Below are 14,196 nucleotides of genomic sequence, written 5' to 3' on the forward strand. Positions count from 1 at the left end.
AATTTTTAGTCATTCTTTATTCAGCATAGGTTTCAATGGGATTTTTAATAAATTAATTGCTCTGTAATCCTTTCATCTACATGATCTACAGGAACAAGCAGTTATAGATGTCGATTTAGAAGTTATTACAAATAACAAACAGATTCAAGAACCCAACAGAACTATATAGACCTTCTGACCCCAGTAAAAAGGACGCAAAATTGTAGTCTTTAAGCCAGGGATGTACAACCTACGACCCGCGAGCCACATCCGGCCCGCGAAGGTCTATAGGTAGAACTTCTTTGGGAAGGTAGGAGCACCCGTGATGCAGACTTTCCTACCAACAATAAGCAGGGTGGAGTTCACAGGCAGTGTCGACTACGTGACCCGACCGCTATCTGTCAGCAAATCGTGTATTCCTAATATGAACCACCCTGTCTCAAGGAATCGGAAAGTGTTGCCGGGAGCTAAGAAAAGTAAGGTTGATTCTGAGTGCCGCAATTTTCAGAAGGATCAATCGTCGGCTACATGGCCAACAACTTTCAATATTCAAAAGTGAGAATCGGTTTACTCTTTAATGTGGAAACACTTCTCCGCAAAAAATGAGAAAGATTTAAATATTTGTTGAATAAATACTAAATGTAAGATTTCTTGTATGGTCCATGTTAAGAAAAAAGCAGTGTCAATATAGCAATTTTTCTTGTATGTCCAGAGGTTCTAAATTTTATTTCTCTTGTCATTAGACTAAATAGAGAAATGAATAAGAGAGATATTTTTCTTAGGCAATCAATTCCTTGCCACAACTCCAAAAGGAAAATAAAAAAAACCTCTAGCCTTCCCTCCTCTGGTTGCTGTAATTCCCTAAATGTATACAAAGCAGTGAGAAAAGGTAATTTCAAATATCAGATGTCAAATTTTATTTTTAATTTATTTTATTTGCCTGATATCTTAAAAAAAGAAAAGATTAACGATTGGCGATTAAGTAATTGAAATTGTATTACTTTACTTTGGCATAAAACATCGCTATCAACTTGTTATTATTATAAGTAGTTGTAGTAGTAGAAGTACATCAGGTTTCCTGCTAATAATGTCTTGCCAATGCCAATTACTGTGTTCCTGCAAAAGAGCAATTGTTTCAAAGGCATATATCGTTTAAAAGGCTAATACTTATTAAAATCGAAACACCATATTTTCTGAATTCTTGAATCGGTAGGGCGTTCCTCATGAGTAAATACTCGGCGTTGTCAGCTGCTGAGATATAAGAGGGCAATTTCATTAAGAAATTTTACACAAGACTCTTGTCTCACATCTCGTTTTGCTGTTTCTCCCATCTGAGTAGGACGCTCTCTTCCACCACTCGCTGGCTCGTAAAGTCTTATCAACTATTAATTCGTATTATTGCTCAAAAACTAAAAAGAATAAATTAAATTTCCAGCCCACTTCATAAAAGAATCTGTCTCTGTGAATACAGTACCAGAGAATGATTGCCGACGGTAGTAAAGTGTTAATCAGTCTACGTTAATGAATGGACAGAACAGCCTTCATAGAAGAATCCAAGTACCAAATGTCAGGAGATAACAAAGCAAGATGCTCTAAAAATAATTGATCTCAGGAATTTTCAGATGAAGGAGTATATTTTTTTGTTAGTTTGGACTACTCGTGTTTGGTCTGATTTTATTTAATAGCCAACTAATTTTCAGACATATTTGTGTTCATTGCGCTAAATGTCTCTTGTCGCTATTGAAATGGAAATGAATCACACTCATAGCAGTGCAACTGGCAGCGGCTCCATACCGATGACAACTACTCCCTACAGTGTCTTCAGCTACGACATGTTCCTGACGACCAAACTCGTTTTGAACTGCGTTGTCAAGCCTGTTGTGGCTGTCGTTGGCGTACCGTCCAACGTCATCATCTCCCTGGTGTTCTGGCGCCAAGGTCTGCACGACCGCATGAACCTATGTCTGTATATTCTTGCACTAGTTGACCTCTGCTTCCTTATCGTGTCCGTTTTTTTCAGCATCGAGTATTATCTTATGACGATCGACGTTGCTACATGGGAACATCTCGATTTTAAAATGCAGATATATTTAAGTGGCGTCAGCCACGGCCTTCGTTTAGCATCAGGTTTAATTACAATGATCATTGCCTTAGACAGGTGTGTGTGCGTGTTACTTCCTCTCAAAACGGCTTCTCTGATGTCTGTTCGTACAATGGCTATTCTGCTTACAGTCTTAATCGTTATCCCTCAGGTAGCCTTTTTTCACAAGCCTTTCTCATTCTTGTTAATTAGGATTGGAAATTCGTCAGACAGCCAGGTTCAGTTTTTGAATACAAACTTCTGGAAAAGTAATAAAATATATTTAGAAATTTTAGAGAACGTAATCATGATGATCATTGTTCCCATGACAACGTTTATCGTCGTCTCTTTGGCCACAATCGTCACTGTAGTCAGACTCAGGGCGGCGCTGGCCTGGCGGCAGAAGTCGAGCTCCAGTACAAACAGTGGCCACACCCAGCAGACGGCAATTTCCAAGATGCTTGTCCTCGTGTCGTGCATTTACATTTTGACCACCATCCCCTGGGTCCTCGTGTTCTTGACTGAACTAACCCTGCCCGAGTTCTCACTCAACGGCAGATTCTACATTCTGTACACGAGCATGAACAGTGTTGTGTACTACTTTCCCTACATAAACAGTTCTGTCAACATCTTTATCTACTACAACAGATCTTCTCGCTTTCGACGCGATGTTCAGGAAATGTTTTCTAGTTGCTGTTCCCAGATCAGCACGGCACTGGTTTGCAATTCCACCATCGATGTCACAGGACAGCAAAAGCCGAAGTGACCGAGGGGTAAACAGTTATCAGATACACATGTGCTTGACAGATCAATGTGTATACATCAATCTTTCGTGTGTGTAGACGAAATGGGACGTTACATGTCTGCAATACCAAGTTCTCGTCCCCTGCTTTTTTACAACAGTATAATATAGCGAAATGGAGAAATATTGGCATTTGAATTATTGTTATGATTTCATTGACAAAGTGAGGACTGCAATATTACCTACCACGTTTTTAGTCGTTAAAAGGCAATCGTTTTGCAAATAATATTTTATTTTGACTCCACAACAACGAGAGTATTTCTCTTATAAAATTCTGACTATGTTTAATCTGCTAACAGAATGCACAAGACAGTTTACACGTGAGGGCCATCAGTTTCATGATTATTGTAGCTGCTTCGACTTTGTTTCTAGATCATGGCTTTGTGTTTGCATCTTGCAGGCAGTCGTCGTCATTTTGCCAAAAGCTTACCTACAGCAGAGACGTGATACCCTATGGACAGCCAACTCCAGGCGCTCTCAGTGGGAAAGCGTTGACTCAACTCTTCTCCGCGTGGTGGAAGAGTAGGTGGGGTACAGGCAATATCCGGTCGTTTTGTTTTGTATCTGCGAGTATCTTTCAATCCTTTGCCATTGAAGAAATCCTCTTAGTAAGTATGTTTTGATATATATTTATGAATATGTGAATGATAATGTAAAAAAATCTACACTCACACACAGCGTTGTATCGTAGTATTTGTAATTATGTTAAGAGTCAAAATGTTTTTCTCAGCAAGTTCTCGCTCTCTAGCTCATTGTTTTTCTGAGTGGTTACAGAGGGTATAGTTTGTAGTGAGTTTATAACAAATTAAATTAAATATTATAATAGGTTATTTATTCTCTTCACACACACACTCTCTCTCTCTCTCTATTGCGAGGCGGTTCGGTGGCGCAACGGTTAGTGCCAATACAGTGAGGACTGGCTGTCCTGAGTTCAGCTCTCGTCTCGAATTATTATAAAATATAAAAGGTTATATTTATCGCACAAAGTGACTTACCTTCAATATAATAATATAATGTTTGGAGCAAGTGTCTGCTCTTTCGATGCTGAAGCTAGAATCACAACGATTCACAGCTCTCAAAAGAGCTTTTTTCCCAGTCTTTATTATTTAGTCTCCTTATGCGGAAAAATGATCATAAACATTTGATTCAACCTTTGCAAGCATGGCATCCTGAAATCGCACAGTTACTGCCTGGCATCTCAAAATAATAACGACAGTCTTAAATATTTGGAACCGACCGAGATTCTAGTTTACGTGTATTTCTATAAATTTACTGAAATAATCTAAAAGTTTTCGTGTGTGCATATTTAGGTCTTCTTGGGAGGGGGGTTAAAAATTCAATGTGATTAAAAATTTCAGCAATTTTTTTAAATCCTAACTTAAGTTCATGCTTTTATAATACCTTAAATAATAATTGAAAACTAAAATTTTCGGCATTTCAAATGAAGCTTACAATTTGAAAAAACTACCTACAGAAAGAGTTCTTATCAGAAATTGAAGAAAAACGAAACGGAAAACTGAATTTACGACTGAATGATAATAATCCCATTCATTTTAGAATACTACAAGCAAATTGTGTAATTTGAAAAAAAAATGTTTCAATTTGATGTGAAGGACAAAGACAGGCATGTAGGAAAATAAAAGACATAATTATATGAGTTGTGAGACGCAAATAAGAACATCTCTCTGGCTCATGCTCACTACTCTGAAGATGTAGACAGATCCCTGGAATTTTCTAATGCCTAGAAGGTTCTGGATAATATTAAACTTAGGTCACACTAAGCAGAAGAGAACAGTTCTGGCGATCAGAAAAGTTACAAACAACATCAAAACATTTCAGATACTGGCCATGTCTTGGCGAATGGCGAACGTTCTTGTGTTTTACCTTTTTACCGGCGGAGCACCTTTCATGATGAGTACAGTCGAGCTCAAACTCTGTATTGCCTGAACCATACGTAGATTCATTTTGCACAGAGTTCCTTGGTGTTACTTTTCTAAAAGCATTTGCTCTCTCTTTATTAAATATAATGACTGCGAACATTTTTCTATTACTTAATGGCTGGCTTTGTTTTCCTAAATATCGTCTCTAGAATGTAAAAGTAATCTGGTACCTAAACTAACCAGCATTATTACTCGAGATCATAAGTTTATGGTGTAATTACATGTACCACTCATCAGTATAACATTTTGGGGGGCGGCTGCTTTTCTACCTGCTTGTCATTATAGAAAATTAACACAGTGAAACAGATTTCCCTGTCATGTGTGACTATATCGTATTCTATTTCGATTTAAATCAATGCAAACTCAAAATTTCAAAAACACGTTTATTTTCTGTATCTCTATAAACCTGGATAACAGTCTCTTCTTCAAGAATTTATCAATGCTTCTTTAAAGAAAAAGCTTCTTTGTGAATTAAAGGTATAACAGATTTTAAAAAACACTGCATAACAAATTATAAATATTTCTATCAGTTATGTTTACAATAACTTAAATGGCTCTCCTTAAGTGATTAAGTGATTTTACACAAAATAAAATGTCGTAATATACCTGTTAAGTAAAATGGTGGGTTGGGACAAATTAAAAGAACATTTTGGGTATCTCCGACACAGTGCCCAACTTCACACGGCTTGCAGTCCAGGTTTACATACTTTTATTCAAACAAAAATATTAAATGTCAGTCACTTTTATCTAAGCAGACGCGCGATGCGACTTTGCGATGTTATGTCCTCATAAAGTCAAGATAGTAATTACAGTAATTAAGAAATCAGTACAATTAATCATGGCAGCTTTGACGAAATCAAGCTTTTAGTCTTGTCTTAATTGTAGCGGTAAAAAATGAAGGAATTTCCTCCACATAACCAACATCATAGCTATCCTACATTATACCAATGAAATCTGTACACATTTACATGCGAAAGTAACAAATAATATTGCTTTGGATATCCTTCATTAGGAAAAGTTAATAGCATGCTTATTATTTTTATGACACGCACAACCGAGTCTGTCACGATGATAAATCTGTCATTTTTATATGTCCCAACATCAAAAAAGAATGTACGGAAATTTATGTAAATTATATTGCCTATATTGATAAAACCTTTATGTAAAAGCAATTATCTGTTGTTGAGCGCTTGGACTTTGTTATAAAATACTGTTTATAGTAATACAAAACTTGAAAGCTTTTGACAAACTATGCGGGTACATTCCACTTGCTAGAACTTTGTTAAAAGGTCGGAGTAAACATTTCAAAAGGGTACTGTGTCTGTCTGTGTTCGCGTGTGTGCGCGCGTTCGTCTGATTTATGTTAGATGGGTATGCTCGTACGCCTAAGCTCAATTGTTAAAAGTATATTATAAATAAACCAATTTATTTCTTTATATTTTTGTTATCGAACCTGGTTTCTCTTCTTATCTCATGTCTATTCTGTTTATCTTGCATGGAAATAAGACATTATTTAAACTTCTTATCTCGTACAGCAACACATCACCATTAGGCAAGTAACAATCAGATTCAGACATCCATCTAGAAACCGCGAAGACCTCCCAAACAGTCAGACGACACAAACACTTATGGTTGTCAAGTCAAAGGGATTGACAAAGGCAGCTCCTGCTGGTGTGCTGTCAAGAAGTAGAAGTGAAAGACAAAAAAAGAGCAGATAGGAAAACAGGGAAACATTCAAAATGGGAAAATAAGTTCTTATATTCGCCCCTCTCTGGTCAGATACCAAATAGCCAAAAAAACCGGAAGATATGGAGATCATTGGTACCGATGTAGCTCAGTTTACGATATTTATTTTATTTTCTTAAACGAAGAAACGATTAACAGCGATAAATCATATGACTCGAAATATTGTTGTTTCAGTTGGGCATAAGGCCCCGCAATATATTTATTATTAGCAGCAGTAACAGTAATAGTACTGTAATAGTACTACATTCTCTTTTGCCTTGCCAGTGCCAGTCATCGTGCTGCTACAATATTTTTAAAAGCGTGGATTGTTGCCCAGGCTAATTATTTTTCTAAATGCCCCGGGCAAAAAGACGGAGGGCGTTCCCCAGGAGCAAACACTAGGAGCTGTCAGCTGTTCTCTGTTCTTTTGAATGTTAGCAAAAGATCGGCAAGCAGTCAACTTGTATACACAATCAGCGCTCGCCGAAGCAATGACAAATATTCGTATACAAACGCACAAGTGCTCATACACACTACCCACATACAGTGATTCACGAAGACACGCTTCTCAAGACCGGAGAACACGTATATTTCGAACGGAATGTTATCTTAGTTTTTAAGTTTATAGAAAAATGAGAATGGCTATCATAAGATAATAATTCTTTAGCCCTTCTTTATTTTGCATAGGTTTCACTGGTTTTTTGGTAAAGTAATAGTTCTGTAATCCATTCATCTACATCAGGGATGCCCAACCTACGGCCCGCGGGCCATATCCGGCCCGCGACGCGGTGCCATCCGGCCCGCGAAACTTCTGCCCACAGTGCAGGAAATCGGCATGTTAGTAATAAAAAAAGATATAACGAAAAAAAGGAAAGAAGAAGTATTTATCCTTACGTAGGGGCGTCTCCCAATCTTTTTTCGATGGATGAACATTTCGATTCAGTGCTCCGACTTGGTGTCTCTACGATGAGGCCGGACATTCAGAAGTTGGTTTCGGGAAAACAACTTCAAATATCCCACTAATTACTATATAATTAATGGTAAATACAACTTGTTTCTAATAAAAATGGTATCTGCTCTATTTTTTCTCTCTCTTTTTTTGTATTTTTGCGATGAAGCGGCCCGTGACACCTATGTCGGAAATGTGTATGGCCCGCAGGCCGGAAAAGGTTGGGCATCACTGATCCACATGATCTACATTCTACAGGAACAAGCAGCTAGAGATGTTGATTTAGTTAGAAGTTATTACAAGTAACAAACAGATTTAGGTATCCATTTGAGAACTATGTAGACCTACTGACCCCGGTAAAAAGGACGCAAAATTGTAGTCTTTAAGCCAGGGGTGGCTAACCGTCCACATCCGGTCCGCGAAGATCTACAGGCGAACTTTCCATGGGCGGTTTCTTAAATGGTTTTGGGAATGTAGGAGCACCCGTGATGCAGACTTTCCTACCGACAATAAGCAGGGTGGAGATCACAGGCAGTGCCGACTACCTGACCGGACCGCTGTCTGTCAGCAAATCGTGTATTCTTAACTTCCCTGACATGAACCACCCTGTCTTAAGGCCTCGGAAAGTGTTGCCGGGAGCTAAGAAACGTAAGGTTGATTCTGAGTGCCGCAATTTTCAGGAGAAGGATCAATCGTCGGCTACATGGCCAACAACTTTCAATATTCAAAAGTGAGAATCGGTTTGCTCTTTAATGTGGAAACACTTCTCAGCAAAAATGAGAAAGATTGAAATATTTCTTGAATAAATACTAAAAGTTAGATTTCTTGTATGGTCTATGTTAAGAAAAAAGCAGTGTCAATTTAGCAAATTTTCTTGTATATTTAGAGGCTCTAAATTTAATTTCTCTCGTCATTAGACTAAGTGGATAAATGAGTAAAAGAGATATTTTTCTGAGGCAATCAATTCATTGCCACAAGGCCAAAGGAAAATAAAAAAAAACTTCTCGGAAGACGTCTTCCCTCCTCTGTTGCTGTAATTCCCTCAATGTATACAAAGCAGTGAGAAAAGGTAATTGAAAATGTCAGATGAGAAGTTTTATTTTTAATTTATTTTATTTGCCTGATATCTTTAAAAAAGAAAAAATTAACGATGGCGATTAAGTAATTTAAATCGTATTGTTTTAGTTTGGCATAAAACATCGCTATAAACTTGTTATTATTATAAGTAGTAGTAGTACATCCGGTTTCTTGTTAATAATGTCTTGCCAATGCCAATTATTGTGTTCCTGCAAAAGAGCAATTGTTTCAAAAGCATATATCGTTTAAAAAGGCTAATACTTATAAAAATCGAAACACCATATTTTCTGAATTCTTGAATCTGTAGGGCGTTCCTCGTGAGCAAATACTCGGCGTTGTCAGCTGCTGAGATATAAGAGGGCAATTTCATTAAGAAATTTTACACAAGACTCTTGTCTCACATACCGTTTTGCTGTTTCTCCCATCTGTTCCTCCTTGTCTGAGTGGGCCACTCTCTTCCACCGCCTTCACGGCTTTTTTTTCTTTGGAAACTCGCTGGCTAGTAAAGTCTTATCATCTTTTAATTCGTATTATCGCTCAAAAATAAAAAGAATAAATTAAATTTCCAATCTATTTCATAGAAGAATCTGTCTCTGTGAATACAGTACCAGAGAAGGATTTCCTACGGTAAAGTGTTAATCAGTCTACGTTAATGAATGGACAGAACAACCTTCATAGAAGAATCCAAGTACCAAATGTCAGGAGATAACAAAGGAAGATGCTCTAAAAATAATTGATCTCAGGAATTTTCAGATGAAGGAGTATATTTTTGTGTTAGTTTGGACTACTCGTGTTTCGTCTGATTTTATTTAATAGCCAACTGATTTTCAGACATATTTGTGTTGTGTTCATGGCGCTAAATGTCTCTTGTCGCTATTGAAATGGAAATGAATCACACTCATAGCAGTGCAACTGGCAGCAGCTCCATACCGATGACAACTACTCCCTACAGTGTCTTCAGCTACGACATCTTCCTGACGACCAAACTCGTTTTGAACTGCGTTGTCAAGCCTGTCGTGGCTGTCGTTGGCGTACCGTCCAACGTCATCAGCTCCCTGGTGTTCTGGCGCCAAGGTCTACACGACCGCATGAACCTCTGTCTGTATCTTCTTGCACTCGTTGACCTCTGCTTCCTTATCGTTTCCGTCTTTTTCAGCATCGAGTATTATCTTATGACGATCGATGTTGCAACATGGGAACATCTCAATTTTAAAATTCAGATATATTTAGTTGGTGTCAGCCACGGCCTTCGTTTGGCATCAGGTTTAATAACAATGATCATTGCCTTAGACAGGTGTGTGTGCGTGTTACTTCCTCTCAAAACGGCTTCTCTGATGTCTGTTCGTACAATGGCTATTCTGCTTACAGTCTTAATCGCTATCCCTCAGGTAGCCTTTATTCACAAGCCTTTCTCATTCGTGTTAATTAGGATTGGAAATTCGTCAGACAGCCAGGTTCAGTTTATGAACACAAACTTCTGGAAAAGTAATAAAATATATTTAGAAATTCTAGAGAACGTAATCATGATGATCATTGTTCCCATGACAACGTTTATCGTCGTCTCTTTGGCCACAATCGTCACTGTAGTCAGACTCAGGGCGGCGATGGCCTGGCGACAGAAGTCGAGCTCCAGTACAAACAGTGGCCACACCCAGCAGACGGCAATTTCCAAGATGCTTGTCCTCGTGTCTTGCATCTACATTTTGACCACCATCCCCTGGGTCCTCCTGTGCTTGACTGAGCTAACCCTGGCCGAGTTCTCCATCAACGGCAGATTCTACGTTCTGTACACGAGCATGAACAGTGTTGTGTACTACTTTCCCTACATCAACAGTTCTGTCAACATCTTTATCTACTACAACAGATCTTCTCGCTTTCGACGCGATGTTCAGGAAATGTTTTCTAGTTGCTGTTCCCAGCACAGCACGGCACTGGTTTGCAATTCCACCATCGATGTCACAGGACAGCAAAAGCCGAAGTGACCGAGGGGTAAACAGATATCAGATACACATCTACTTGTGCTTGACAGATCTTAAATATGTATTTAAGAAAAACAAAAAGGATTGAGACTTTTATTTCTAAAACGTATTATTAGAGTTTATATTTATATGATTCCCGTAAAAAGTTGCTTTATTCTGTTTCTAGAAAGAATAATTATACTTTAAGTGGTATAAAAGATATGCTTTAAATGTGTATACATCAGTCTTTCGCGTGTGTATACAAAATGGGGAGTTACATGTCGGCAATACCAAGTTCTCGTCCCCTGCTTTTTTACAGCAGTATAATATAGCGAATTTGTTTCATTGACGAAGTGAGGACTGCCACATTACCTACAGCTTTTTTAGTCGTTAAAAGGCAATCGTTTCGCACATAATATTTTATTTTGCTTCCACAACAACGAGAGTATTTCTCTGATAAAACTCTGAATATTTTTAATACTAACAGAATGCACAATACATTTCACACTTGAGAGCCATCAGCTTCGTGTAGCTGCTTGGACTTTGTTTCTAGATGATCACCTTGTGTTTGCATCTTGCAGGCAGTCATCGTGCATTTTGCCAAAAGTTTACCGACAGTCAGTGAGAGCAATGATACCTACAGATACTTACATTACTTCCCGTGTGTACTGGGCAGTGTTTGGGTTTCTGTTCTTGTTGACCAGTTCAGGCTAATCCATCTTAAATATTTGAAACCGACCGAGATTCTAGTTTACGTGTATTTCTATAAATTTACTGAAACAATATCTCGCTCTGAAAGTTTTCGTGTGTGCATATTTAAGTATTTTTGGGGGTTAAAAATCTTCCTCTCATACAATATAGAAAACGTGGAAAACTTGTGTGGGCAGCATGTGTTTTACCTTTTTACCGGCGGAGCACCTTTCATGATCAGTACAGTCGAGCTCAAACTCTGTATTGCCTGAACCATACGTAGATTCATATTGCACAGAGTTCCTTGGTGTTACTTTTCTAAAAGCATTTGCTCTCTCTTTGTTAAATATAATGACTGCGAACATTTTTCTATTGCTTAATGGCTGGCTTCGTTTTCCTCAATATCGTCTACAAAATGTAAAAGTAATCTGGTACCTAAACTAACCAGCATTATTACTCGAGATCATAAGTTCATGGTGTAATTATATGTATCACTCATCAGTATAATATTTTTTTGGGGGGACGCTGCTTTTCTACCCGCTTGTCATCATAGAAAATTAACACAATGAAACTCTTCTCCTAGAATTTATCAATGCTTCTTTAAAGAAAAAGCTTCTTTGTGAATTAAAGGTATAACAGATTTTTGTAAAAAAAACACTGCATAACAAATTATATTTCCATCAGTCATGTCTACAATAAATTTAATGGCTTTCCTTAAGTGATTTTACACAAAATAAAATGTAAGGTGGAAAAACATCTTCAGTATAAGATCGTAATACAGTTGTTAAGTAAAATGGTGGGTTGGGACAAATTAAAAGAACATTTTGGGTATCTCCGACACAGTGACCAACTTAATACGGTTTGCAGTCCAGGTTTACATACTTTTATTCAAACAAAATAATTAAATGTCAGTCGCTTTTATCTGAGCAGACGCGCGATGCCACTTCGCGATGTTAGGTCCTCATAAAGTCCAGATAGTAATTGCAGTAATTAAGAAATTAGTACAATTAATCATGGCAGCTCTGACGAAATCTTAGTCCTGCCTTAATTGCAGCAGTAAATTGTGGAGGAATTTCCTCCACATAACCAACATCATAGCTATACTACATTATACCAACGAAATATATACGCATTTACATGCGAAAGTAACATATAATATTGCTTGGATATCCTTCATTAGGAAAAGTTAATATCATGTTTATTATTTTTATGACACGCACAACCGAGTCTGTCACGATGGTAAATCTGTCATTTTTATATGTGCCAACATCGAAGAATAATGTAAGGAAATTTAAGTAAATGAAATTACTTCATACTGCTTACTTCACAAAATGTCCGATCCATGAAGAAATAAAGGCTTGATCTTTGCGTAGAATATTTTCAATATACTCTCTACTTACAAAAGATTTCGATCTATGTTTTCAAGTTTCCTGAAGTATTTATTATATATATACTATTTATAGTAATAGAAAACTTGAAAGCTTTTGACAAACTTTGCGGGTACGTTCCACTTGCTAGAACTTTGTTAAAAGTCGGAGTAAAAATGTCAAAAGGTAACTGTGTCTGTCTGTGTGTGCGTGTGTGCGCGCGTGTTCGTCTGATTTATGTTAGATGGGTGTGCTCGTACGCTTAAGCTCAATTGTTAAAAGTATATTATAAATAAACCAATTTATTTTATACTTTTGTTATCGAACCTGGTTTCTCTTCTTATCTCATGTCTATTCTGTTTATCTTGAGTGGAAATAAGACATTATTTAAACTTCTTATCTTGTACAGCAACACATCACCATTAGGCAAGTAACAATCAGATTCAGACATCCATCTCGAAACTGTGAAGACCTCCCAACCAGTCAGACGACACAAACACGTATGGTTGTCAAGTCAAAGGGATTGACAAAGGCAACTCCTCCTGGTGTGCTGTCAAGAAGTAGAAGTGAAAGACAAAAAAAAAAAAAAAAAAACATAGGAAAACAGGATTTATACCTGGGGCCTTGTAACGATTCGCGATTGAGACGAATCTAGTTGGATTCATTTTTATTTTTAACTTTCCCTGTGGTCAGGGAAGAGCAGTCGCGCGAGCGCTGACGTAGCTCTGGGTGACGATTCTTTTGCGTCATATAGTGAATGAGTAAATGAACAGAGGACGTGTTAACGGGGGTTTGGAACGGTTATCGCTTCAGACGAGACCAAGCAGTTGGAGTGTACAGAGCTCCGTGGGGAGTGTACAGTGTATGGTTAACTGCCAGCAACGGATAGCCGACGTGTGTCCAGTGGAGTATTATCGTGTGGAGTATTACCCAGTGTGGTACAGTAATCAATCCAAGCAGAATATAATAGCTTCGCCGATACGGCTTTAATTTCCTTAACTTCACGAACTGCGTGAAGAAATTCAGTGGACTTCACAGTTAACTTCACAGTTAACTTCACGAACTGCGTGAAGAAATTCAGTGGATTAGCCTGCTGGTCAGTGTTTTCGTCAGCGCCAACCGTCTGAGAAACGTTTGGAAGAGGTTGACGCTGGAGGGGGTAGCGTTATTTTATTTTGTTTCATCCTCATCTCATCGTTAGTTAATTTCATAAACATTAAATGTGTTAATCGTTGGCCGGACCTTTTTGTTGAAAAAGGTGAAAGAGTGCGGCGAGCGTGGTTTACATGCAGATGTTTACACGCGCTCGCAAACACATTCAACACACTCTTTCGTAAAACGTTACAGGCCTCCTGTTGTTGGTTGGATCCCAGAGAATGCAAGAGACTTAATAGGAAAATAAATTCTTATATTCCCCACTCTCTGGTCAGATACTAAATAGCAAAAAACTGGAAGAAATGGAGATCATTGGTAGCGATATAGCTCAGTTTACTATATCTATTTTATTTTATTTTCTTAAACGAAGAAATGATTAACAGCGATAAATCACATGACTCGAAATGTTGTTTCAGTTGGGCATAAGGCTCCGCAAGTAACAGTAATAGTACTGTATTAGTTCTCTTTTGTCTT

The 14,196-nt window shown here is 37.9% G+C and overlaps 1 protein-coding gene across 1 annotated transcript; it reads left to right on the forward strand.

The window, feature by feature from the left end:
* The first annotated feature begins 10,075 nt into the window (after positions 1 to 10,075).
* On the forward strand, positions 10,076 to 10,534 carry LOC112559613. Its single transcript, XM_025230948.1, has one exon. It carries the CDS (start codon positions 10,076 to 10,078, stop codon positions 10,532 to 10,534), a length of 459 nt encoding a protein of 152 aa, XP_025086733.1.
* Positions 10,535 to 14,196: the final 3,662 nt, after the last annotated feature.

The sequence above is a fragment of the Pomacea canaliculata genome, linkage group LG3 (genome assembly GCF_003073045.1).
Source record: "Pomacea canaliculata isolate SZHN2017 linkage group LG3, ASM307304v1, whole genome shotgun sequence".
In the NCBI taxonomy this organism is placed as follows: domain Eukaryota; kingdom Metazoa; phylum Mollusca; class Gastropoda; order Architaenioglossa; family Ampullariidae; genus Pomacea; species Pomacea canaliculata.

Excerpts from the sequence above, each read along its gene's own strand:
- LOC112559613 (XM_025230948.1), top strand. The coding sequence starts at position 10,076 with ATGATGATCATTGTTCCCATGACAACGTTTATCGTCGTCTCTTTGGCC.